At 43.2% G+C, this 27742-nt stretch overlaps 1 protein-coding gene and 1 long non-coding RNA gene across 5 annotated transcripts; one reads left to right on the top strand and one right to left on the bottom strand.

Moving 5' to 3' along the window:
• LOC128074625 (uncharacterized) lies at positions 1-11247 on the bottom strand. Of its 3 annotated transcripts, XR_008203250.1 has the most exons (6): positions 11105-11247; positions 5323-5644; positions 3317-3493; positions 1586-1755; positions 237-788; positions 1-147 (listed from the first exon to the last, which is right to left on the bottom strand). It is a non-coding gene; the product is annotated as an uncharacterized LOC128074625 (long non-coding RNA). The 3 variants fall into 3 exon arrangements; XR_008203249.1 differs by having other exon boundaries at positions 1-788; XR_008203251.1 differs by lacking the exon at positions 11105-11247 and adding an exon at positions 5768-5864 and having other exon boundaries at positions 1-788.
• LOC128074554 (transmembrane 4 L6 family member 1-like) lies at positions 9920-27241 on the top strand. 2 transcript variants are annotated; one of them, XM_052670503.1, is made up of 6 exons: positions 9920-10047; positions 13197-13379; positions 17280-17345; positions 23694-23839; positions 24613-24799; positions 25287-27241. In XM_052670503.1, exons 2-6 carry the CDS (start codon positions 13209-13211, stop codon positions 25305-25307), a joined length of 591 nt encoding a protein of 196 aa, XP_052526463.1. In that variant the 5' UTR covers positions 9920-10047; positions 13197-13208; the 3' UTR covers positions 25308-27241. The 2 variants fall into 2 exon arrangements, with proteins under 2 accessions (XP_052526463.1, XP_052526471.1); XM_052670511.1 differs by having other exon boundaries at positions 9925-10047; positions 13200-13379.
• Positions 27242-27742: the final 501 nt, after the last annotated feature.

The following is a 27742-nucleotide window of genomic DNA, read 5'->3' as shown; positions in this document are numbered from 1 at the left end:
TGTGGGGCAGAGTGTGTTTATTAACCCTATTAAACAAATGAGGAAAGAGGAAGGTTAGGTAACTTCCAGGCACTCGTGAGGGACTGCAGCTGTGTCTTCTGGCTCCCAGTCCGGCACTGGGATCAGCAGCCCTCCTGCCTCCCCACTCTGCATGAAGACAATGGAGATGGGGTTCTTGTTGGACTTTACCTCTTCACAGGAACAATGTTTGCATTGTGAAACCCCTTCATACTCACCTTTGCTGCCAGCTTGTTGGAACACCATCACCAAAGTGTCTTGTCTCTCCTCTGAGCAGCTCTGCTGCCTGCTCACTCTCCTCCATCTACTCCAAGAGCACCATGGGCCTCACTTCCATCTCACCTCATGGCATTGACCTACTTACTCTGGAGAGAAACAGGCTCTTTTGTTTTCCTCCTATGAGATCATTGCCCCATTTTCTCTCTGGATAAATATAGGAATTGTGGTGAGAAACCTCAGCACTGGGAAATTAACCCAGACTGTTTAATGCTGATAGCATGGAAAACAGTATTGAGCACTGTGGGGGAAAAAAAGAAAGAAGTGATGCCATTGTGTCTACACAAGTAGCTTCCAAATTGTACCTTGCTGTAGACTCACCTCTGTCAGAAAAGCCATCCCCAAGAGTAGTGTAGATCCCCAAATTTCCAGCAGGCTTTCTCCACATTCTTTGGAGTCTGCTGATTGAATGTGGGGGTGATTTGTGTGGTGATTTGTGTGGCTAGCAGAAGTTGCCTGCTGTCCTGACATCTCCTTCCATCCAGTCCCTCCATCTGAAAATAGCAAGTGGGGAAAATGTCATGACCCTGAAAAGGCCTGGATGACTGCCCACAGTGAGATGATTTATAGGATCTGCATGTGACTGCCAGAACTTGTAAAATATTTCAACTGTGTCTATGAGGCTTTGCAATAAAGACCAGCCCTGTTGCTCTTCACTGACTCTGGTTCTTTCTATTTAAAGAAGCCTACACTACAGCTGGAGTGCCATGACACAGAGCGAAAACCTTTCAGGCCTGGCATTAAAAAGGAGAAGGCACAGTATGTGGAAAGAAAAAACAATCCTTTCCCTTCCACCAACCAAATTATTCTTCTGAGTAACCCAACTGCACTGGAGCGATCACCTTGAAGATTTTGCTGTGGCCTTCCAAAACATCATTTGCCTTTGTTTTGACATCAAAAGCTAATATTAAATCTTACATAGTTCCTTCTGAAGGTTTCTTCTCTGCCTAGCTCTTACTCAGTCTCTCCTTTCCACTGCCAGGGATGATGTGGTACAAGCAAGACATGCAGGAGGCAAGATGAACATGGGTTAAGACCCTGGTGTTGAGTCAGAACTCCTGTCATCCTTGCAAGTAAGGGCTTGTACACATCATGGAAAGGATGCAGCCTGGTAAGCCCTCACCATGTACACAGGACTGAGTAAATTTGCCAGTTCATTTGCAGATCCTTCTCTGGAAGGGTTGTGAAGTGAAAGACAAGTGTGCCTTTGCAACTGTGGCTGCCCCAGGCTGCTGGAGTGCTGCACTGTACTACACTTCTGTTTCTGAAAATGGGAATAACTCGGAGTCACCTCAGCTCTGCCTACTCCTGCTGATGCTGACATGGTGCAGGTGGAGCTCCCTCCTCTCCCCAGCCAGGTTAGTGGTTCACATGGGCATCTACATGAATCACACAGTGCCCAAGAAGCCTCCTCCAGCTCCTGCAGGTCCTAGGGCAGATCACGTGTTCACAGGCTGTATGCTTTGGAAATAAAAAGTAGACATCAAAACCCAAATTTGAGTGCTTGACAAAACAGCCTGAGCCTCAGAAGTGCTGAGCAACCTTCCCCAGTGGAGGAGACCTGGTTTTAGCTGACTAACTGTAAGCATTCAGTTACCCTTCACTTCTCTGTGTGCTCATCTGCAAAGTCGGGATCATTATATCTGACTCCCTCTCCAGGTATTTGGAAGCTAATTTAGTTAATGCTTGTTAAGCACTTTAAGGTCTTCAGATGAAAGGAGCCGCAGATAGGCAAAGCACTGCTACTACTATTAATTATTTCTATTGTGCAAGTAGACATGAAAGCAGCAAAGGTGGTGATTACTTGCTTCCTTTACAAGTGGCAAGACACAGAGCAAATACACAGACAGAGACCCTCCCTGCCCTGCAGCTCTCCTAATCTCAGCAGCCAGATAAACCAGACAAAGGGCAGGGAAAGGAGCATCAGCCCAGGGAAAGGCAGTGCGTGCAGTGTCATACTGCACACGTATTTTTGGCAACAGCTGCTTTTAAAATGTGCCCTGTTAGCCAAAAAGGACGATATTGCCTTTCTAGGGTACTAAAAGTCATAAGTCGGGCTCTCAAGAAGATTTTCTATTTCCTTTCAAGAGATAGTAAATCTACTTTATTTGACGTCTAACTTTTGAGCAAATCAGATTTTCAAGATTTTCTCTGCAGACAAGAAAAGTGAAAACGTTTCACAGACAAAGAAATGCTGACATTTTCAATATGCAAGTTTCAGTTTGGAAGCATCAGGCACATTAACAGCACCACCAGTTCACTGCCAGCTGGCTGCTGTGCAGGAAGGACATGCGTGTGAAGGACAAACTGGATGGCAGCTTGTCCTCCCTCCCACAAGCCCAGTGAGTTCATCACCTGTCTTGGATAGACAAGGAGGCTGTGACAATTTGCTCTCTATAGTGATGAGACTCTGCAGTGATTTGTTCATTTATCTAATGCCTAATACAGGCAGACATATGGAGGAGAGCAGAGCAATACCAAATATCTCACAGCCAGATGTTGACATTTGGCTGCAAAAGGACTCAGTGGAAAGCAGAGCCAGTGGTGCTGTGGGATGGGGATGCTGGGGTGGGGTCCGCTGATGGAAACCATCACAGCTTTCCTTCAGAGCAAGAGGATCATGAAGGCAAAGCTTGGACAAGGGGGCACCAGTTGGCACCTGCCTGCTTCTCCTCCTGCAGGGATGGCTTCAACTCGTCTGTGGAAGGAGCTTGTAGCTGGATCCACAATGTCCCGGGGGAATCCAGCATCCTCTGAACTCCTGCTGTATGAACCCAAGTGGTTTTCCTGTTTGCTTTATCTCAAGTAGAGGCACCCAGTTCATTTGAACCAGTTGGTGAACATGTCTGGGACAACATCAGATCCGTTTTTTGGTGAGCTGTGTGAGGAAGATGCCTGAAGCTAACACCAGATATGTGCTGTTATAACAGTTCTTAAAAGAATCCCAGCCTCCTTCACAACCAGTGCTTATAAGGAAGTGGCACCAATGTTTCTGCAAGGTCATAGGTGGATGTATCCTTACCTCATGACAGCCATACACCATAATGCAAGCATCATAAGGAGATGAAAATAGCTTTAAAAAGCTGAACCAGCTGTCCACCATGCACTTTTTCAACTTTCTGCATTACATCCTTTAGCTTGCACTAGGCTGAACACTGACGATGCATTTCTTGTCTAAATAAGATGAAGGCACAAAAACCTGGGAAAGAACAGGGTGAGATGTGACTCCTGGAGAAAGCCCTCCAGGTTTTCATTTTTTAAATGTGTGTGGATTCATCTTTCCGAGCTCTTTTACGACCCTGTCTCCACCCAATATCCTCCCACTCTGGATTCTTTCCCAGTCTTTGCAGACCTGCCATCATGGCAGAGTTAAATCGCATCCTGCCCTTACGTCAACTTTGGCCCATGTCCTAAGAAAAAGAGCCAAGAAATGAAATCAGTGTATGCCAGACTCTTTGTTCATCTTTTTTAAGTCTTCTCCATGCTGGCTGTGGAACAGTAGTAGGGCTGAGCCATGAAATGGGGACCAAAACCCACGGCAGCACAGAACCACCTCTATGGACATGACACGGCGATGGGCACAAAGGGCAGTGCAGCTGCTTCTGAGCCGCACTACTGTGCTGCTGTCTTGTCTTCTCTCTCTGATATACCACAGTCCTTCCCAAAACCACACAGCCACAGAATCTCTGGAGTCACCTGGTTCAAGACCCTCCTGCAGCAGGGCCACCTGGAGAGGCTGCTCAGAACCATATCCAGCCATCTTTAGGGATGGAGATGATATGCCTCTAAGGATGAGATGTGTGAATACATGGAGACAGGCAGGCCACTCAATTTCAGAAGGGACCTATAATTATACCTACTTTCAGTATCAAATTTTACACAACAAAAAAGGTGCCTACAGTCTACCTTCTACCTTCACCCTCTGGAAAACTCCTGAAACTGCCTTCCAGTGGTGTTGACAGAAACAGCAAAGTCTAATTAGCTTGAAGATGGAGATTGCTTCATTTCTCTGAAAGTTCTGTGATGCAGTTATCTGTGCAATCAGAGAATCACTTTTAGAAGCCAAGCACTTTGGAAAGTATTGCCCTAATTGCCTTGGGCCGTTCTGTTAGAGGTGGCATGTAAAGATGTAAAATATCCTTTTGACATTCTGTTGGCCCATACTAACCACTCCAGGGGCAGAGGAGATGCACTATACTTTCTTCAACCAGCTGGAAAAAAAACAGACAGATCTCTGGACTTGAAGAGCTGATGCATTTCCAAAGGCTCACCCATTTTTTCCCACATATATCTATTTCTCCAATGCAGGCTTAAATGAGCAGTAAGTAGATGCTGGCAAGCAGTAATTCTGCCTAGAAACCTGGCCTTGTTTACATGTTTGAAACATCACATCACAGTTACACCAGCACAATCAGGATTGATTTTCTTTTTTTTTTCTTTTGGCATCAAACCAGATGGGGACACTGGAAGGCAGGACAGTCCCCTCAGAATAACAAGATACAAAGTGATCACTCTCAGCCTACAGGCTGATATGCTCTCCTCTCTATGCTTCAGTTGCTGTCACAGGTGCCTCAGCCTCAAACTAGGTTTTCAATTTCCCCAGTCAAGTTAAAGGTTTCTCCTTCTGACCAGAAATATCAACCTGAGCTACAGACATCTTCCTTCCTGATAGTGTCAAACAGTTTTCAAGCACAACCAGCAATTTTTAACAAAACATAGATTTCATAGAATCATAGAATGAATTGGGTTGGAAGGGACCCCAAGGATCACCAAGTTCCAACTCCCCTGGCACATGCAGGTACTGGATCAGATTGCTGTGAACAATCCAGGGATTGTTCCAACCTGGCTGTGAACACCTCTGGGGATGGAGCATTTACAGCCTCTCTGGGCAGCCTGTTCAGCACCTCACCAGTCTCTCAGTAAAAAACTTCCCTTTGACATCAGATCTAAATCTTCCCTCCTTTAGTTTAAAACCATTCCCCCTTTTTCTATCACTATCTATCCATGTAAAAAGTTGACTTTCCTCACATTTACAAACTCCCTTTAAATACTGGAAGGCTGCAGTGAGGTCTCCATCATCCTGTCTTTGTAGGCGAGGTGCTCCAGTCTTCCGATCATCTTCATGGCCCTCCTCTGGACCCTTTCCAACAGCTCCACATCTTTCCTGTGTTGAATGCCCCAGACCTGGACACAATTCTCCAGCTGGGGCCTCATGAGGGCAGAGTAGAGGGACACATTCACCTCCCTCACCCTGCTGGCCACTCATCTTCTGATGGAACCCAGGATGTTATTGGCCTTCTGGCAGTTTCTGTAACATATTCCCAATGTTTGCTCCTCATTAGTGATGGCTCTGTGAGAGAAAGATCAAGTTAGGAAGAGAGAGGAGGAATCAGCATAAGAAGTAACATTTCTCCCATTTAACCAGGTAACCAGGGGTATTTCCAATGGATCCTGTTTTTAGCTCCTCATTCACTTGCACTGAGCACAGACTGGGACAAACCCCAGTGAGAAAACACAGGGGTGAGAAATGCCTCTCAGCCAAAACCAGAAAGTAGTGTTGCATGAAACCAGCAAAATGAAAGCACAAACCTCTAATTATTTTAATATTGGAGAGCGACGTTGTTGCTCGGTGTGAGGTGCACAAACAACCCCTGGCCACAGGTCATGGTTCACTAGCATTTCAAAAAACAGGGGCACTGGCACCATGCTTTCCCTGGATAAAACAGCTGGGTAACAAAATAAAATGAGCTTTGGAATAAAACCAACATGCATATATCCACACAAGAGGTGGGTAATTGCTTTGCTGGGTGGTCTTTGCCAGATGTCATTTCAGTACTGTTCCCAACACCCCAGCGTACAGGAGATCCTATGCAGAGCATCAGCTGTGCAAATCTAGGGTGCTCTGGGCACAGAGACTGATAGCCACAGGGCTCATTCCCAACAGACTGTCTCCTGGTGGTGACATGAGTGTCCCTAGAGGCAATGATGTGCCAGAGGGTGAAAACCTGTGCTCCTGATACTCCTGGATACAGGCAGGCCTGTTAGCTGGTGCCTGCCCCAGAACAGTAGGGCCAGCTGGGGCTCAATGCCCAGCCCACAGACCTGCTCAGGGCCAGCTCACCTCTCCTGGCAGCAGTTTGACTGGGCACAGTGGTTCTTCCTCAAGAAAACCTCCTTTTCCTTCAAAGTGTCATGGGAAGCAGCAACAACAGATTGTTTGTGCCCTGGTCCCAAAGAGGAATACACTGAACTGAGTGGAGCATCGCTGTGCACTTGGGATAACTCTCTGACTTCACTTGGAACTTATACTCAAATAAATGGCAGCAGAACTGCCTGGCTCCTTTTTACACAGAGTATCAACAACAAAAAAGCATTTTCTGATTAGTGCTGCATCTGCACTCCAAGTGGGACACATCTATTAATAGAGTAAGTGGGCAGTCAGATACGCCCTTCAGAAATGCATGCGGCCGCAGATCTTCAGTTTCTAACTCACACGTTGCACCACCCAGGGAAACTGTAATGCTGGATCTGTTCTCATGCCTAGCTTGATGAACAGGAGCATTTGCATATTTACATCTCTTCTCTACATGTGCTATAAAATGAAACCGGAAAATTAACTAAGAGTTTTTGGCTAAAAGGATAGAAATAAAATGAGGACCAGAGCTCATGCACAGTGAGTCAATATAATCAGGAGGCATCGATCAGTGGAACACAGAATGCTTTCATTGCCTTCAAAGTCGATACTGCAGAGGGAAAAATAGATGTACACAATTGTAAACACTCAGCCACAAAACACTTCACAGACAGCATTCAGTTCTTATGAATATTTTATGGGTTTTGGTGTTTTGGATCGTATTTTATTAGTTCATTTTTCCACTTCTCTAGTCTGTCACTTCAGAGAAGTTGAACACTTACAAAAAACCAGACAAGAGCGGAGCTAAGCTCTCTGATGCTAATACAGTCTTCACTTTGGTGACTGAAAACATAGGATTAAACATCCTGTGCTCTGCCTCATTCTGTGCTACTTACTCTTCTTTTCTCAGTGGAAAAGTCTTCAGCAGGCATAAAATGGGCCTGCTCCTATATTCTTAATGCCTTTCCCTTTGAGGTCACAGGGAAAGGGCTAGATTTCTGCATTTTAAGCTAGGCAGAGACTGTTCAGTACTCATCAAAGACTGAATGCAGATCTTACTCAGTAATCTGCAATTCTGAACTGCAAATCTACACATAATCCTGAGGCAGTAAGACAGAACTGTGTTTAATACAGCTCATCAGTATATTTATTTTTCAGTAATGGCTTGAAGCCCTTGTCATTGGCTGAGCACTTGAGCACAAAGCGCTGCACAAACACCAATGACAACACTGAATTTGTCCCAAACAGTTCTAAATCTCTGCAGCAGTACAAAAGACAACAGCTTTCTGTAGCTAATGGAAAAAACACAGTACAATATTTGTTCTGCTCATTACACTTGTTTGAAAAACTATAAAGTGTTCTGTGGCAAATGGCACTGAGAAATATCTGAGGTTAAGAGACAGTTGAGTCCAGGTATCAAGTCACCTAGACGCTAAATGATGTTATAGATGAAGATAGGCTGTGGAAAATGAAAGGAAGAAATTTCCAAAGGTCAGCAAAGGAACACAGAGAGAACACAGTTTTGATGAGAAAGTGCAGGGGTGAACCTTGCACACCATCCCAGAGGTCTATGAACTGGGCAAAATAAGAGAAAAACAGAATCCAAGTCACAGATTCTGACCCCAAATGAGATCTTTAGCTAGATGAGAATAGGAAAGATAGGATCTTAGAGATATTGTAAGAGTCTACCAAAACTCCAAGCAATCAGGATATGAGACTTAAGAGGAGGTTCACCTTAAGTATCATTATGAACTTTCCTTATTTGCTTCTTAACTCATTACAAAAGCTGACAATCTTCCCCAGCTGGCCCACCTGGCAGAGTAAACTGCTGATGGTCTCCAAGTTGTTCTAAACTGAAGTCTTTAAATGACAGACCTTTTGTTTTTGTCCTGTCAGACTATCTGAAACTTACTTGCAAATTTTAATTTTTCCGTTCATTCATTGTTTCTTTCCTGTGAGTTTAAAGCACAACCAGGGGAAATGTGATTAAATATTGTGGCTACTGATGGTATCTGAAGTTTGAGGCATGGATTCAATAGTTCATCTCAGTTCATTACCACCTCTTGTGCAATTTATACCATAAATAATTTTATTTGCCTGAGATTACTCTATGGACTTTTCAAGATTTTCAATACAGTTGAGTAAGGATGATTACAGCTTTTCTTGCACCCTTTGCTGCTGGTTGTATTAAGCATGCAGCCTGGGATCTGATGTCCCAGGCTTTGCCATGTGTTTTTGTAGCCATGCTGCCACACTGGTTGTCCTCATGGATGAGGTCCATCTGACTGCAAGATCCAAACATCTGTAGTTCATGTATTTCACAGAATTGCAGAGGTTGGAAGGGACCTCAAGAGATCATCGAGTCCAACCCCCTGCTAAAGCAGGTTCCCTACAATTGGCCACACAGGTAGGCGCCCAGATGGTTCTTGAATATATCCACAGAAGGAGACTCCACAACCTCTCTGGGAAACCTGTCCCAGTATTCAATCATCCATACTGTAAAAAAGTTCTTCTGCATGTTTGTTCAGAACTTCCTATGTTCAAGTTTTAGGCCATTACTCCTTGTCCTAATGCTACACACTGTCAAGAAGACCCTGGCTTCATTCATTTGCCTCCCACCTCCCTTCAGATATTTATAAGCATTTATCAGCTCCCCTGTCAGCCTTCTTTTCCCCAGGCTGAACAAAGCCAGGTTACTCAGCTTTTCCTCAAATGGGAGATGCTCCAGGTCCTCATCTTTGTGGCTCTCTGTGGATCTCTTCCAGGAGATCCGTGTCTTTTTTGAACTGGGAGGCCTAGAATAAGTATTTGAACAAACCTGCAGTAGTTTCTTAAATAGGTTGAGTGATTTTTTTTCCTCGAAAGAGTTTTTTCACCAGGAATAAACATAGCCTAAGATGGCGTGTACCTTGCAGACATCTAAAGTCACGTGAGTTGGATTCCACCCAAAATGACCAAACTTTCATAGTGTGAAACTTTTTCCAAAGATGAGCCCAGGCTACTAACAGAAGAATGAGGCAGATTGTGTGTGAACGTTCACAAAAACTCAGTTTCTTCCCTGAAAAAGTATTATCTGCACAAAAGCTATCAATCCATCTTCCCTTTGGGGCTGAAAGCATAGTGTTTTGGAGTAAAGCCAAAGCCAAATTTTAACAGATGAAGCCTGTTGTGCAGAAGACAACTCTGCACCAACGGCTGGACATTACTGCACCATTTTCTTGTGCTTTGACCACATTTTCTCCAATGCAGAGCTTGCTCCCTTTTGTGCTTTTTCACCTCTCCTCTCCTCTTCATATTCTCACAGCTGAAAGGGTTGTGGCAGCACAGAGGGCTCCACGGATCCCAAATTTGTGTCCTGGGGCACCAAGGCATTGACCACTGGAACACTGCCCTCAAATAATCAATTGGACAGGGTGGCACGCAAGCACTGCGCTGGCCAACCAGCGGCAAGTTGGGGTATTTCCTCACTCTCTGGAGAGGAACCACTGTTTGTTTAATAGAGGTCAACACCTGAAAACATTGCTGTGCTCTTTTGGGCTGCCACACTCCAGGAGAGAGGAGCTGGGAAGCTGGACGCCGACTGTGGGAAGCTCTGGGGCCTGGAGGCCATTTTGGTTCTGGTAAGCACAGGTGTTTGCCTTCTTCCATTTGTGTTATGAAGCAAAACCTTCTAAAACCCTAGCTAACAATTAGAAGCTCACTCTTGCTGCCTTGCCTAACAAAGCTGCAGACAGAGAGTGCTTTTGTTTGCTGAATTAATAAAGCATTTTGAGTGCTTCTGGCAATCCAGAGTGTTTTCCTAAGCCATAATAACATGGCCATATCATCTGATGTGTGCAGGTAGAACAGCTGCATTGATTCTGGCACTGAAGGCTCTCATTAGGTCTGGTAATTGTGGCAATTCTCCTTTCAGCAGGAAGTGGTGTTGAGATAGGTCAGGGCTGGAACCCTCCCAGAATAAATCTGCACTCTTCCAGCCTAAGCGATGCTGTGCTCCTGTGCACCGGGTGAGAACCAGGCCCTGCGGCTACGAGCGAAAGATGCTCCCCAGCAAGTCTCAGCTAAATGGGAGGAGGCAAGGCTGTGCCTGTGCTGTGCCTGTGCTTGCTTGCTTCTCTCTGTGAGGGTGCAGATGAGGTTGGGCAAATGTTTGGAAAAGCAAATGTGGGAACAAAGTGAGAAAGTGAGCAGGAAAAGATCAGCATAAAAATGCATTGGGTATTTGGATAAAGACAGTTAAAATGTCCAGTATTTTTTCCATCCCCTCCCTGCTTCATCCTTCCTTTACACATTGTCTGTTTGGTTAGATTTTTATCTTTTGAAGCCGGTTGTTTTCTTTTCATCCAGATGCTTGCAAAATGCCTTGTCCAAATTTGAGCATTATATAAACAGGCAATGACCATAAACTAAGAAACACTTCTGTTAAATGTTCCTTTCTGAAATAGTTTAATGCTGGATAACTCATTTTAAGGCTGGATTAAAACACATAATGTGATTATGAAGTACTCAGAAGATAATGCAGATAAGCAGAGTGCTCTTATTAGATTCATAGTCACAGAGATCAATTTTTTGCTGTATTGCTGTAGAAATGCAAACTCAGAAGTCTCTGGCAATCTCAAAGACCTTGCAGCAACATCCTGCATCCCTCCAAATCAGAGGTCTGTCTTCATGCCTTACCTCATTTTTTCCGCTGTTTTCATTCTGTCAATGAAGCTGGGTTCAGTACGCCTCTGGTTTTCTCAAATAGGTTCCTGCTCTGTCCCATTTGGGCCTTTTGCTTGGGAACACAACCCAGACTGATTTATGTACTCCCAGCCTGCTTAATACCCTCCCAACATGAACTTTTGACACAGAACTTGCAGAATTAGCCAATGCACATGACTAAATTGAGGCACATTTCATTGTTTACCACCTTGGCTATTGTAAAAGCTATTTGCACATAACAAACGAAGGCATACTTGTGTGCACAGGTGTGTGTGCATGAATAACACAGTGTACCAAAAGGATGGGTATCCAAATCACCTTCCTTCTTCTATAACTTGTTCATCATAAACATGATGAACATGGATGAACATTGATGGCTTTGTCAAAAGCCATCAACTTTCTCTGAGGGCAGAAACTTATAGATTTAAATGTTGCGGTTTTATGCATTTGAAAGCCTTAAACTGTAACGAAGTGATGATAAGAACCGTAGAATGGTTTGGTTTAGAAAGGACTTCAAAGATCATCTCCTCTAATGCCCTGTCAAGGGTAAGGACATCTCTCACTAGATCAGGCTGCCCAGGACCCCACGCAACCTGGTCTTGAACTCTTCCAGGGATGGGGTATCCACAGCTTTTTTGGGCAATCTGTTCCAGTGCCTCACCATGAAAATTTTTTTTCTAATATCCAATCTAAATCTACCCTCTTGCAATTTAAAACCGTTGTCCCTTGTCTTGTCCCTACGAGCCCTGGTAAAAAGCCTTTCTCCGTCTTTCTTATAAGCCCCTTTTAAATACTGAAAGGCCACAATAAGGTCTCTCCAGAGCATTCTTATCTCCAGGCTGTACTTCCTGATCATGAAGAAGTTGTGATCAGCTTGTTCCATAAAGTTAACGGCAACGTGAAAGTTCAGTAACCCAGTAACCTCCTTTCCAGGAGTCTGAATCTCCCAGTCCTTCTTGGAGAAATGTATATGGATCCAGATCTGTACTGATCGGCCTTGTCTTTGGCTATAGATCGCAGCTTGGGTGTAGTAGGAACCGGAGTTGTTTGGTTTGGTCAATGGGAATCTAATAGCAACCTACACTACTACTGGAGGGAGTGACAAGGGTGATGGAGTGGTAGGAGAGGATAAAATAAGGAGCAACAGAAGTGTTTCCAGCTTGTGAAGTTTATGTAAGACATGAGGAAAGATGTATTCACTCAGATGATGTGGCAGTCCTGCAATGAATCACCAAAAGTAATGATCTTAACTCCATGCTTGGGGGTTTTCAAGGCTCAGCCACGCAAAGTTAGGACCAGTGCAGATACCTAGTGTTGGTGGCAGCCCTGATTTCAGCAGGAGGTTGGGCTGGAGACCCGCAGAGAGATCTCTTCCAACCAGAGCCTTATCTGTGATTATTCTTTGATTGCAAAAAGTGATTCTTTGGGTTTAAAAGAAAAAATGTTGAGCACTGTAAAATATTAAGCTGCAGTTTTACACATTAAGGCAGATCTCTGAAAATGAGGTGAGATGACTCTCTGACCTACCCTTAGCATGCAATTAGATGTGCTTACAATTTTTCCAGATACGTTATTATGGGTGCCAAACAGATTCATAACCCATAGTCTTATCTACCCTTATCTGTAGATATATCATGTCACAGGAAACAGCCATGAAAGTTTATCCACCTTACTATCTCTATAGTTTTGACTGAAGTCAAAATCTGCCAGGTAGGGTATTCATTTGTATGGCCACAGTGGTGTTCCCAATGTTCTCAATGTTCCCAATGGTCAGGCAATCACCCATCAACAACTGAAATATAACTCTCCATCCATTTCATACCAACGTCTGTTTATTCCTGGTAATTTTAAATAAATCTAATTTAAACAATCCAGTTTGGAACAATTCCATTTTAAATAAAGGCTATGAAGAGAACTGGCTTTGTATGACAATATTGCACATGTCAGTCTTAACTAGAACATTTCTTGTTTCACAACTGATTCCTCTTTCCCTGAGAAGGAAAACGGCTGAAATTCTGTGCCTCCAGTGCAGCAGTAATCCAAACCTTACTGCATCTTTCCCCAGCAGGGAGTCACCATGTGCACAGGGAAGTGTTCGAGGTGCATTGGGATCACCCTGTTCCCGCTGGCTGCGTGTGCTATAGTCTCCAACATCCTCCTGTTCTTCCCCAATGGACAAGTTCTGCAGATCAGTGAGATAACTGATCTGGTCTGGTTTTTCCAAGGCATTCTGGGAGCTGGAATACTGGTAAGAGAGAAGAGTTTCCTCTGCTTATGTTTTGTAGAACTTCTGTTAATGTAACACAAATCATGTTAGTTCCTTTTCAGAAACATCCGAGTAGGTTAACTGGGAAGGTAGAGTGCAGAGATGAGAAAGTGCATTCAAGACTAAAGAAGTCCCAGCTCCTGAAATAAACATCAGCTTCTTCAGATCATGAGTAAGACTGCCTTTCCAGTGTGAAGAACAGTGATGTGGGTGATCATGTCTTTGCAGTCGAAGCACAGATGAGGTCCTAAGCTAGTCACAGGTGGTGAGCTTTCACCTTGGATACAATCCTTCCTTATTCCTCTCACTGATTTTATTCTCGCAGAACCTATCTAAAAATATTAAGGGCAAAACTGAAATGTGTTTTGGTAGGTGTTCATTAGTGACCCAGCCACCATTGTGTGAATGTGGAGCTGAAAAGGACTTGTATGCCAAATGCCTCCCACACTCCTTCATACTCAGCTCCTCTTGGATTTGACCTGGTTTGTGCGTGCTGTTCTGTGACCAGTTCTCCATTCCAAGACTCAGAAAAAAATTGAATATCCATAACCAGAAGGGAACACATTTGGGAACAGCGATATTTCCAGTTCATTAGAAGCCTACTCTGTGCATGTTCTTTCAGTTATCCACTCAGGTGCAGACAAAAAGCTGAGCAAGTGACATGAATATGACAAGCAGTGGATGACATGTAGCCCAGACAGATGGTAAATTGGTGCAGAGACGGCTACCTGCACATCAGAAAACCAAATGTTTAGAAATAATTAACTTAGAAAGATGTAAACCTTATTCAGTTGGGCCAGCTAGCACTTAAGTCTATAGAAAGCTACAATGGATGTGGTTCAGACTTATATTTCCCCCTGCAGAAATGTGGTATAAGATCATTCAATAAATTGTTCCCCAGCAGCTGCTTACCTGCTTCTTCTTCTAGCTGCCACTTGGGCATATTACTCACACTGAGCTTGAACGTAAGCAATGAGTGTGTGGAAGGAAGCTTAAAGGAGGAACTACATGAGAGACCAGAGGAAAATTGGTATCACTGCAAGCCCAGGAGTCATTGGCGTTCAATGAAAGGAAAGGCAAATGTCAAGCATGAAAGCATCACAAGCTCATTCAAAACGTGCCTTCTTTTAAGGCTGCCACAGAGGCTTTCCTGTGGTCAGCACTGCATACTTTAAAAATGAGAACAGCAAAGGGAGAGGGAAGGAAGCATTTGCATTGGCCTTCAAAACACAGACACCAGCAGTAGGAGTAATTATCAATCCACAAATACTGCCATTGAGTGTACATGTTTTCCAGAAGACACTATGAGAAATGCCCACAGGTGGAGTAGGGAAAGATCATCAGCTCCATCTTCCAGGTGCTGGAAGCATGGAAAAATGGCATCTGGCTCCTGGGCCATAGGAGAGGTAATGCAGAGGGCAAGAATACACCATGACTGGAGCCCGGGCAGTATCCTGACTCCACAATAAGAAGGACTGGGTTGCATAGATCTCCGTCATGAAAACATACTTGCCTCCAACTGGAAATTCAACCCACTGATGGATACCCAGTTCTTCAGCACACTCCTCAGCTGAGCAGCCAGTCTCGCTCTTTCTTTCTCCTCCTGTTGCTTCTCTAATGGGAACTTACATGACATGAAAACCTTTCCATTTACTTATTTCCAAAGATTAGATTATAAAGAAATGAAGATTCTCTCCATGTGCCATAGTAACATCCTTCCTAATGGGAAGCCTGTGTGAAGCACTGGGAAATGCCTGTTTGAGTCATGGCTCACTTGCAGTCCTCATTTTACAGACAGCAGCCAAATCTAGCAGATTCTCATTTCTGGATCAAAAAGCAGGTGTTTATAATCAGACAGTGAAGAAAAGAAAAAGAAAAAAAAAGCTGCCAGGCAGACCCTTCATGATGAGCCAGGCTAATAAATTAAAGTGCTTACAGCTTAGATGAGAAACCTCTGATGAAGAGAGATTTCTGAAGGAAAGGGTACACACTCACTCAATGGGATGAAGTGCTAGCTCCCCCTGAAAGCCAGGTGGCAATGTACTGCCTTGGGGACCACTTGTGTTTAAGAGTTGGCTATAAGGTCTTTTAATCTCACTTTTCTACCCTTGCAAGACTCCATCTGTGGTTGAACAACCACTGTAGGTGCTGGAGGCTGTCCCTGAGGGGGGCATAAAATGTAACTGGGAGTAAATTCACCAGGAAATGTTTCGGGGCTACAAGTCTGAGGAGGTTTTGTAACACTGTCCTGCACAGTCTTAAATGGATATTCACACTATACACATAAATTCCCTGGACTTCATTCACTGTGGACATTCTGCTTTTCATCTCCTACATGAGACAACATCTCATCGTGCTGATTTTACATCTTTTCCATTTTTCTTTTTTCTTTTTCTTTTTTTTTCCTCCTCCTTTCATTAACTTTACAGGGACCATTTCCTACTTTGTAAGATATTGTTTTCTTACACAGCTCTGTGAAATGCATGCAGTAACAGTGGTGGGCAGACGGAAGGCAGCAGGCGCACTTTGGCTGTAAAGCTAGACTGATAAAAAGCTTTCTTGCCCTCTAGCTACCAAACTAAATGCAGCCTTCCCTATCTCCAGAGCACCTGCGTAAGTGCCATGATGTCCTGAGACACAGCTGGTTGCTGGCTGCCCTGTATCTGTCCAGATCCACCTGTTCATTACCATGGAGAAAGCTGATGTGAACTGGGAGTTCCCTCCATTGTGAAGGTTTTCTGGATGCTTAGCACGAAGAACAAAAGCTAGATGTATTTCAGGAAGCTTAAAACTGATTTCCCAATTATAATTTAGACCAGGATGCATAAAGAATTTAAACTACCGTAACTAAAGTTGTGCTGGAGGGGGGTCAGATTGGATATTAGGAAAAATTTCTTCTCAAAAATAGTGGTGACACACTGGCACAGGCTGCCCAGGGAGGTGGTGGAGTCATCGCCTCTGGAGATGTTAAAAAATTGTGTGCATGTGACACTGAGGGATGTGGTGTGTGGGCATGGTGAGGATGGGTTGATGGTTGAACAAAGTGATCTTGGAGGTCTTTTCCAATCTTAATGATTCTGTGAGTCTATGATCCCTATTCTGCAGGGATACAGAAATCTCTTTAGATTCTACTAAAGTGAAAGTCAAGAGGGAAAGGTTTTGTTTTGGCTCATGGAAATTTTTACTCTATCAAGATAACATGTTTATCTTTATTATATTTTTTTCATGAAAATGCAAAATTCCCATTCCAGCTCAGGCAGTATCCCACAGGATAAAACATTCCACTGAGGGAGAGGAAGGAGGGCATGGCACAAATCATCACTATGGCTTATGCAAGCAACATGTGGATGGCTTTATCTAAACCCCAATGACCTGACCACAGCCTGCTTCCTACAGATACTCCTCCAGGCCCATCCATTGGAGCAGTCCCAGCTTGGGTCAGGGAGAGAGCTTTCCTAGCACTTAAATGGGAGGTGGAGGATGGAGATTCAAGTTTGAGACCAGCAAAAGGCAAAATAGTTGGTCTCCTACCTCCATTGCTCAGTAGCAAACTCTAGTAGTGGAGCAGGAGGAAATATTTCAAGAGCAGAAATCATATTTTGTCAGAACAAACCCAAACAATCTCCTGCTAAAAATAAGCAGTATAGCTTCAGATAGCTTTAGCAGGCAGAATTACTGAGTTAGAAGCTTGCCAGACAACTGTAATGCCACTCTTCTTCCTTAGTTACTTTCAGCAAGCATGGGCACCTCAACTGGTGTAATTCACAGAGATGAGCCAGAAGGTAGTTTGCATTTGAGGAACGTGAAGCTTCAGCTCCTAGACTTTAACAGCCACCCAAGCAGAAGGACTGTGCGCCAATCCGACTTATGCTTTTCTCGCAGGTTATTTTGCCAGCATTCATGATGCTGGGAGCAGGCGGAGCAGGATGTTGCGCTAACAGATGTGGGGTAAGTAGATGTGTTGAAATGGTGCTGTGGGGTTTGCACAATAGCTCTGAAATGGCTGCTCAGCAGGTGGAAATGTAAAATAACAAACCGTCACACCACCATCAGCAGCCAAGTCATGGAAATGCAGAAGAAGAGCTTGATTTGCAGCGTCCCTGGGCTGGGGCTGAGAGCTCATTTAGCTAACAAGAATGTAATGATATTGCAGACACTGATATGAAGGGAATTGTACTCAGCCAGGGCAGATACTGGGGCATTTAGCCACAGCACTGAGGGTAGGGGAAGCAAAGAGACTTCACCTCACCTTGCAAAAAGTAAGGTATGTCTCCTGCTTCCTCCTGCTTGAAGTGATGGTCCTCTTTCCTCCAAACTCCTCCATGGCAATTTTCGATAGATTTGTTCCTACTTACCTCTATATGGGCAGATAGGGCACCTGCTAAAAGCCTGAGCTTCCACAGCTGGCACTTAGGAACCAGCACTGCTTTCCAAGGGCCGGTCCCCATGCGAGGCTCTCACCCATGGCATGCATTTGCTCAAGAGCTGTGTACATGAGAGGTGCAAATGCAATTTGAGCTCTCTGTCATCCAGACAAAGGCCAGAGAGACTTTTTCTCTTGATAATTAAGATTATAAAGCAGCATATTATACAGACATGTCCATTAATTTTCATGCCCAGGGCACAGACTTCCCTGAGGCCATCATCATTAGCAGGAATAAACTGACTTATGTTTTTTTTTTTCAGTCTGTATCCTCCCCAAGAGCGACCTATAGTAAGAGATTCCATGCAATAAAGCACTTCTTCTGTACTCTCCATGAAATGATCTTTACCTCTTCAAGATTTTTCATTTTACTTAGTAACACAAAAATAATATTCTTCATTAGGATGTCAGTGAGTATGTCCCAGAGGACAAGCCATTACACTGATTTTAATGAATGTCACATTCACATCAAGGAGAATTTGCTAATGATGGCCAAGCAGGCCAACTGCAGAGCTGGGATGTGAGTTCTCCAGCCTCCCTTCCTCCCAACAATAAACAGTACACAGCGAAAGTCAACTGTCCCAGGACAGGCTGTGTTTCTCCCTCAGCCCAAGGACTCTGGCAGTATCACAGTGTTGCCAGTAGCCCTCATCTGCACACTTCCAGATGCTCCTCTGCTCACCACCACCCTCCTTTTGATGTCTGAGATGTCCCAGCTATGCCCGTTGGTGGCCAGATGTCCTGTTTATACTTTCCCACCTGAAAGGTAATGGACAAACTGTTCCTCCCCCTCTACTCTGCCCTGGTAAGACCTCATCTGGAGTACTGTGTCCAGTTCTGGGCACCCCAGTACAAAAAAGACAAGGATCTCTTGGAAAGAGTCCAGCGGAGGGCCACAAAGATGGTGAAGGGCCTGGAGCATCTCTCCTATGAGGAAAGGCTGAGTGATCTGGGTCTGTTCAGCCTTGGGAAAACAGACTGAGAGGGGACCTGATCCAGGTCTATAAATATCTAAGGTGTGGGGGGCAGAATGGAGAGGCCAGACTGTTTTCAGTGGTGAGTGGAGACAGGACAAGGGGAAACGGCTGGAAACTGCAGCACAGGAAGTTCTGCACAAATGTGCGCAAGAACTTCTTTACAGTGAGGTGACGGAGCACTGGAACAGGCTGCCCAGGGAGGTGGTGGAGTCTCCTTCTCTGGAGATGTTCAAGACCTGCCTGGATGCCTACCTGTGCGACCTGCTGTAGGGAACCTGCTTTGGCAGGGGGGTTGGACTCGATGATCTCTGGAGGTCCCTTCCAACCCCTACAATTCTGTGATTCTGTGATTCTGTGATTCTTCCTCTGCCTTATTTTAACTGGATAATCCTTATGGGTCCCTTCCCACTCAGGATATTCTACAATTCTATGATTCTAATTTGCTGTTATAAAAGGCATACAGCAAACATCATTGAGAAAATGGTTTATGTTCTGCTCTATCTGTAGAAAGAAAGCCAATGGCCAGATGATGAAGCTTCTCAGACTACACTAGGGAAAAAGTCTTGATGAAGAACAAAGCCCATTTGAAATATCTGACTTGCAGGACCATGGAAATTGCCCATTTCTTGACAGCGGAAACAAAAGTAGCTCTACAAGCCATCCAATTGCATAAACAGCATGTAGCCCAAAATAGATATCAGATGGATGCACAGGCAAAAAACAAGCTGCTATGAATGGCATTAAATAGCATATTCCCTGCAAAGCCCTTGGGGAGAACTGATTTCTAAGTAGTGTGAAACCATAGGAGTTGGATTCGGTGATCATCGTAGGTGTCTTCCAACTTGAGATTTTGTGCAATTCTATAAAAGAGGCAACTTTTGTAGGGAGATCTGAAGACCAATGATGTATTTCTTCAGGATAAAAAATCTTAGCAAAAATTTGCTTTGGGGATAGTGGGAAGAAATGCACAGAGACCCACAAAGTTGCTCAGACACCCTGACCATATGGGCTGCGTACCAAACTGGGAATGGCGTGAGTCACCAGGCTCTGGAGAGCAGAGGAGCTCTGGGACTGGCTCAGACATGCACAGTGGTAGTTCTGAGAGGATCTGAAATGAGGTCCACAGGTCTTGGTGGCTTGTCCACCATCTTCCACCCACTGGCAGAGAAATAATGCTCACTGAAGCTACTCACGTATCACTGAGGTCCAAGCATAGCTTCTGCTTAGGTACCTTAGATGTAAAATGGTCACTTAGACAATGCTCAGCATTGCTTTTCCAAGAAAAAGTAAAAGGGCTGGAGAACCCATATGGGATAACTCGAATTATTACTCAATCAGAACATTGCCATTTTCCTCAGGGTTGAGACTCTGTCCTATGATCATTTGTGCAATTCCTAGTTTAATAGCTCCGGACTTCATCACAGTCTTTCCATGCTAAGTATCAACAACAACAGTAATAATAATTACTATACTTCTCATTGTTTTATTAATCTTTTGTGTTCTCCAGATCATAGTGATTATGTGCTGCGTTGAGTAATTTTTTTATTAATCCATTTAAAATTTTTGCTGGCCAATGCATCTACATGGCTTCTTGTTCTTGCATTATGAAGAAAAGATTTTGGAAAGTAAGAGATGTAGAAAGTGCTTCAGTGTCCTGCAGCTTAGCATGTACACCACTGAAAGCATTAGCAGCACTGGCACAACAAGGAAAAAAGCCCCTTGAAAAACAGCTTATGTCTCTGCCTCAGCAAACACACTGCAGCATGTCCCACTACACCTTCCTTAGCAGTTGTATTCTTGTAATAGAACAAGAATAACTATAACAGCTTTCCAGACCAACCAACTTAGATAAGCAAGATATCCAGATAGCCAGATAGGTGATTAATTCCTGAAAAACAACCAAAAAAAAACAAACCAACAAAACCAAACTCGGAAACAGAAAAACAGGGCAAAAAAGCAGCAGTGCAGAGCAGTACCAGCTGGGACATAAGAAACTTCACCAAAGCAGCTGTTGCAAATGCTCGAGGAATGAATGCTAAAAGTCTTCGTTAGCTAACCCAGGCAAACTATGTGAAGAATAAAGCATTGAAACTGCAGAAGAAAGCAAAAACAGTCAGCAAAATCAGCAAAAATGATAGCAAAATATTTTCAGGAAACAGTCGGGCCAACACCATGAGAAAATAAGAATTTATGCAAACTCAAGCATCCCAGCTTAGATTTAATACTGCAATTGAAAAACAAATGAGGAAATTATATGTATATATATAAAATAAAAGTGATAAGTGAAAACAGTATAACAAGAGTAAATGATGAACAGCTGAGATGATGAGACAGTTAATAAAACTGGATTTCTATTGAATGTGCAACAATCTCCAAAATCTCCACAACCACAGAATTAGTGGGGAGCTGTGTCTAGCAAACACCAAGAAGAGCCAGTTCAACAGCTACACTGCAGCAACAACTGCAGCTGAGTCCCCTTCAGTGACAAGTAAACCTTTGGCATAGGCACAGTAAAGGAAGTATGTGAGATGAAGCCAAGCATGAAGCCAAGAGATTTCAAAGGAGAAAATCCTGTGTTAAAGAACAATCATGAAAGCTAGCACCAACTGGTACTACTAGTACTACTGGTACTAGTATTAACCACTATAAAACAATAATAGAAAGAAAGCATTTGTCTTTTTTTATCATAATTGTCAATGGGTCTGTTGTGCTGAGATAAAAGTGATCATAATCATAAATGAAGTCCTTTAACCAAGATGTAGAACTCACAGATGAAGTAAATGAGAAAACAGACAGGCAGTAATGGATCAGCTCAGGTAGGAGTTTCAGATGCAGTATCAGTCACTCACCGTCACTGTGAAGCACAGCCGGTGATCTTATTATGAGAGACAAGGCATCAGCTACAACCCAGGCACTGCTTTGATCCAGGACAATACCAGACTGCCTGCATTTTGCTGACCACAACGCTCCACTAAGACGCAACTCAGCCAACGTGCAGAAAAAGACCAGAGCATCCAGCTTGGCAAAAATCAGACAGAATTGTGAATCAGTATGATGAAATAAGTTTCCCAAGATACCCCAGCAACCTGCAATCCAGGGATTGCTATAGAGGCAAAGAACACACAAAATGAGTCAATTCACAGGCTGACAACAGGCAAGAACGTAATTCTGTAATTCTGTAAAAGAATGTACAAAAAGCAGTAATGTCATCCTCTGACAAGTTAGAAACTGCATCCACCAGCTTGAACATGCCTGTATAGGGAACTATTTTCAAGATTGTGTCATAAATCTCCAGGGTGGACAGTGGATATTTCCATCTTTCTCTGTAATACAGAGCTCTGCAGAGCAGCTGACATTAGGGCCTTCCTTTTGGGCTGATAGTTGCCACTGTGATTTGCTGGCTATGGGGAAATGGAGGCTGAGGTGCCTGGCTTCAAACCCAAGTCATGGATGGGAGTATTCTCCATGTGCTTCCTCAGTCTTGCTTGTGTCCTGACCCTTAGGCCACAGGATTTCTTCTCTCTTCTTCTTGGCAGAGCTGTGAACAACCACAAGCTTTGTTAAGGACTCTTCACTGAACTGGTGGGTTGCCTGTCCCAGATGCAATGCTAGTAGCACCTGTCTGAATGTCTTATTACAGACAGCAGTACATCCCATACATTAGTGGAAATCTGCTCCAGAACAAAGGGAACAGTTCTGTGGAGGCAAGGAACACAGAATGTCCCATGCTGGAAGGGACCCACAAGAATCACTGAGTCCAACTCCTGGCTCCACACAGAACCGCCCCAAACCCCCATGGCTGAGCATGCTGTCTAAAAGATGTGTTCTGCCTCCAAAGGAAGATGTTCCTGACAGCTTATAGAGAAAATAAAGAGTATATTATAAGCAAAATGTGCTTCTGAAACATGATTAGTATTTGTTAAAACTCTAAGATACAAATCTAAATGTCAAAGTACATAATGTCTTATGTAAAATCTTGGCAGCTGATGTACTACTGGTTGACATAAGATCTGAAATACACTTGAAATTAAATAGCTTTCTATGCATTTAATTATTAAAAACAACATTACATTGAGAAGTGTCAATTCTCAATTTATGCCAGTTTTTTGCTTAAGTCAAACAGAGCATGGAGATAAATGGAGAAAATACCTTATAAAGGGTACCCAAAATACTATCATAGAAACACAGAATGGTTTGGGTTAAAAGAGGCCTTAAAGCTCATTCAGGGAACCTGCTGTGGGCTGGTTGACTCCCACCAGCTCAGGCTGCCCAGGCCCCATCCAACCTGACCTTGAGCACCTCCAGGGTTGGGGCACCGCAGCTCTCTGGGCAGCCTGTTCTTTTGAAGCCACCATTTATTCACTGCCACATGGACCAGAATTTTCAATATGAGTGGTGGTTACCACATTTCAAGCTATTGCAAAATGAAGGAAAGCAGCAATAAGAAAGACTCTGTTACATTTCTCATCAATTGGCAAAAATTACTAATGCATACTTCTCTGCTTTCATACCTGGTTCAGAAATTGCTTGCTTCAGTTGGTTCAAGGGCTGAGAGAGGTGCTCTGGGAGAATAATTTGGAATGACAAGGCATATGAAATAGACCACATCATATCACAGTTTCATTCATGGCTCATCAGATTTACAACAATGAAACTAAGAACGATTAAATCTCTGGTCTTACCTACTTTTAAAAGTAAAACACATACCATCTGAAACCCTTAAATATCTAGGATAGCTGAACTAGTTAGAACTCAACTATCTTTTATTCCACAGATATCATCCTATGACTTTTATCATGTAGTAGGAAACAGAAAGCTTCCTTCTCATTCAGTGTAAGCTTTCCATGATATTCGGTGCCTGTGTGTGTGTGCTATTGAAAGTCTTTTCCCTTTCAGATGCTGCTGTCAGTGCTTCTGGCTCTGCTGGGGTTTGCAGGAGGAGTGTACTGCGCAGTCTTCTCCTCAATGGGGTTGACTGGGGGCCCTCTGTGTGACACGGGTGACGGAGAATACCTCTATCCTTTCAGAAACAACACTCTGGAGTGAGTATGACTTACAGGCTCCTCTCAGTTTGTGTTCCCTGATTTCACTGTTCTTCTTTTCATAGAAAACTTATTTTTTTTATGTGAACAGATGGTCAACACTGTCTACACCCAAACTCATGCTCCTCGGAGCTGGCGTGTTCCCGCTGGTCATCCCTTTGGCCAAGAGCTTACCTACAGGCAAAGTGCCTACGTTTCTCCCATCGTGCTTGTCAGCAACCCCTTGTGCATGTCGCACCATGCCTTCAAAAGGCAGCTGAGTGATGAGCTGTGACTATCATCAGAGTCAAGAGGAAGTATTTGATAATTATGCCCTATTAACCTGCTAAATCAACATGACTTGAGTCTACTGTGCCTACTTCTGGAAAGTAAAACAAAAATCTCTTTTGATCCTAAAGGCAAACTTGACAACCACACTCTTCAAGCCAGCCCTAGAGATGATGGATAGGCTGAGATACCTCAGCAGAAAAGGATAATATGGAGAAATATTTTAAAACCATTAGATACCTTTCCCCTTAGGTTTTAGCACTGCTATGAGCATGCAGAAAAGCATGGGTAAAGTCATTAATTGCACCTCTGCAAAGGGAATCCTAAAGAGAATCATCAGATTTACCAACTGCAGTATAATTTGAGACTCCCTTTTCACACTGTGCAAACAAATTCGAAGAATGTAAAGCAAGAAAATGCGAAGCTGTTCTATAATGGCATACAGGTGAAAGCATTCTCAAATTCATATTTTCTAATACATTGCCAATTATTCTTCTTTGTAACAGATACAATTATTTGTTCAATCAGACATCATGGAGCATTTGCAAAGAACCTGAAAACATCATCCTTTGGAATATTGTCCTTTTCTCTATTCTCCTGGCCCTTGGTGTGATTGAAGCAATTCTTTGCTCAATTCAAGTCATCAATGGACTCACTGGCTTTGTGTGTGGCACATGTATGAGGAGAAGAAAGGTTGGTATGCAATAAAAGATACCAGAGAGCTTTAAATTCTTACCACTTCTTTAATGGTAATGGTACGTAATCAGAGAGAGATGCACAAACCCTGACTGAATACTTCTGGAAAGCAGAGGCAGTTCAGATGCATTTGCACATTATCAGTCTCCATCTCAGTGTAAATGGGAATAACTCAGCTCTCAAATATTTCAGAATAGCTTAGAAGTGTGATACTTCCCATATTCAGTTTTACATTTGTGTTCCCGCTCAAGAAGACTTTTGGTTAAAGTGTAATGGCCCTCCAAAAACGGGTAATATAAGAAATAGAGGAATTTCAATTGGTAGTAAAAGTGTCATTTTATAAAACAGTAGAAAACTTATTTCCTATTTCATTTATCACCACTGCTTCCTTTCCAATCCTGGCTTTCATTGTACAAGATGCTTGCATGAAGTCTGATACCCCTCTGGATTATTAATTAACCATTTTTTATTCACTGCCTTTCAGACAAACATTTCGGGAATGTGAACCACCTGCAGGGGACAAGACATGCCTTGAGCTGCAAAGTCTATATTACAAAAATAATGCATTGTGCTGTATTTATGAGGGGGAACAAAGAAACCTGCAAATGTTCAGCAGCTTCGAGGGGGGTAAAATGGATTTTTTAAATGAAGAAATCGAGGTTGAAAATGGCTATGTCATTTACATCTGAGACTCCAGATTTTCATCTCTCTAGATACTGCTGCTGAAATTCAGGTAGTGTCAAAAACACAGATCTGTCTAGTCCAGTCTGCCATGTTTATCTATAAAGTCCCCACATAGAAGCTCACCATTTGCCCTTTTGTGTTCACAGGAAACCAAATCACTGACAGTGTTTTTTGTTTGCATTTATCAGCTGCACAAAGCAGGATGTAAATAGCTCTGCCTGGATGAAAACAGTTTCCTGTCTTCTCCAGACTCACCTTGAGCTCACATGTGTTCCTCTTACCTTGCTACCCAGGAACCCAGTTTTACTTTAGGATCCACAGAAAATATATTGAGCTGCACCCACAGCACTGCAAGTCAAATGAAGCACACAGACTTCAGCCTCCCTCAGCCACCCTGGATCCAAATCCCTTTCTTTGCTATCTTGCTGTCACCAAAGTCTGATTCTTCAGGTGCATCTGCTACATGCAATAGCCCTGGAAGAGCATTTTGGTCAATGTAGACCACATATTTTGGAGCAAGAGTTTAACTAAGTGCAAAGGAGAACCTCAGCATCAATTTTGCCCTCACAAGACTGTGTAGAAGTCTCACTAAATTCCACACAGCTTTGTAGGGCTGTTCTAGAATAGATCACATGCATGAGCAATTACCTGGAAAAGAAAAACATTAAATCAATAAGGCGAGTAATTACACACAGCTCAGTAACAAATCAGAGATACAATCTGAAAGGCAGCAAATTGCGTAAGTCTTTCTGTTACAGCAACAGTAATCCCAAGGAGGAGCTGCGTAATTCTCCACCATCATTCACAGTCAAGCCTTTCATGCCAAAGCCCATGACTGGCAAGTTTCAGAATCCCCATCGCGTCACTGTCTTCCTCAAAGGCTACTCTTGGGCATGCCCCTGACTTCCCTGAGTCAGGCAAACTGTAAGAAAATTGTTAACCATCCTGAATGCCTGTAGAGAGTTATGAAAACCTGAATATGTCTAAAACTGTTGGAATCCGTTTTCCAAAAAGAGGCACTTACGTTTTCAAGTGTTCATATTTCTGTATTGTAGCATGAGAAAAAGCACCCAGACCTTCCACACACATACATGGCCATATGTGTCATCCTCTAATGCAGCACACGAACTCTCTGCAAAAACTGGTGAAGGAAATGTCAGTAGTGCTAAGAGGAGCACACAGACACTTCCTTGAAGCATAACTTTAGCCTGGAAGCAAGCAGCCTGACCTATGAAGTTTAAAATACCTATTGTAAAGAGAGTGTAATATTCATCGAGGTTTGCCAGTGTGATTTAGGTGCATCCAAACTTGCCAGGTGGCCTCAAATGTGATGTGCATTGTAAGCAGCAAAGCCTGGGCAATACCGCCATAAAAAAAACAGACACCAATTGATTCAACTGCGAAGGAAGTCGAGGAGGCAGCCAGGAGGGTGCTCAGTATGTAGTCAGATTGAGAGACAGGAGTGATGAGATCTTCACGGCCCTTAAACAACAGCTCTGCTCTCATCCTTGAAGTTTTTTCTTGTTTCTTATCTCAACAAGAGATTCAGTTTGTGCTGCGCCAGAACCAGTACAAGGAAAGATACCCACCTGTATCTAGCATCCCACACAAAGGTAAATGTACTGCTGTCACCTGTTTGTTCCCAGCTGTCCTGCCCCAGGGATGCTTAGTGTTGTGTCTGTATACTAATGGGGACACCTCTGTAATCACTGGTTTCACTGATACATGTAAATATTAAATATTGCTATTCTGAAATTGTGTTCTGTTTTGATTTGTGTGACCTAAATGGCTCATGGCTTCAAATTAGAATTTCAGAATTGGTGTTGCTACTGATTTCAATTGTACTGATTTCAATTTGGGTTTTTTTTTTTCCAAAATGGAAAGAATTATTTCTTTTTTTTGTACTGGACACATGCAGAATTTAGTAAAACTAAGGAACTTATAATATTCTTCTGTATCTTCTTTTATTTCTACTTGTCCCTTATCTGTCTTCAATCTAACTACCTATCTATACATCTATTGTTTCCATATCTATATTTTCACCCTAAAGAATCACAGTCAAAACTCAGACAGATATAATGACCAACTATTTGCAAGGATTTAAAAACAAAAAAAAAAAAGTTGAGTCCTTCTCTTCCTCCTACAACTGAAACTGATACAGAAGATCAGCCAGATACAAAGCCGTGCTGGTCAGAAGAGATAATACTCCTCGTTAGGATAATGCTCCTAATAAATGAGAGAAAGTGTTCCTGAGGT

The sequence above is a fragment of the Tympanuchus pallidicinctus genome, unplaced genomic scaffold, assembly GCF_026119805.1.
Source record: "Tympanuchus pallidicinctus isolate F22 unplaced genomic scaffold, pur_lepc_1.0 scaffold11, whole genome shotgun sequence".
Lineage (NCBI taxonomy): Eukaryota > Metazoa > Chordata > Aves > Galliformes > Phasianidae > Tympanuchus > Tympanuchus pallidicinctus.
The sequence above is the reverse complement of the archived record's forward strand: the minus strand, read 5'-3'. Positions and strand labels throughout refer to the sequence as shown.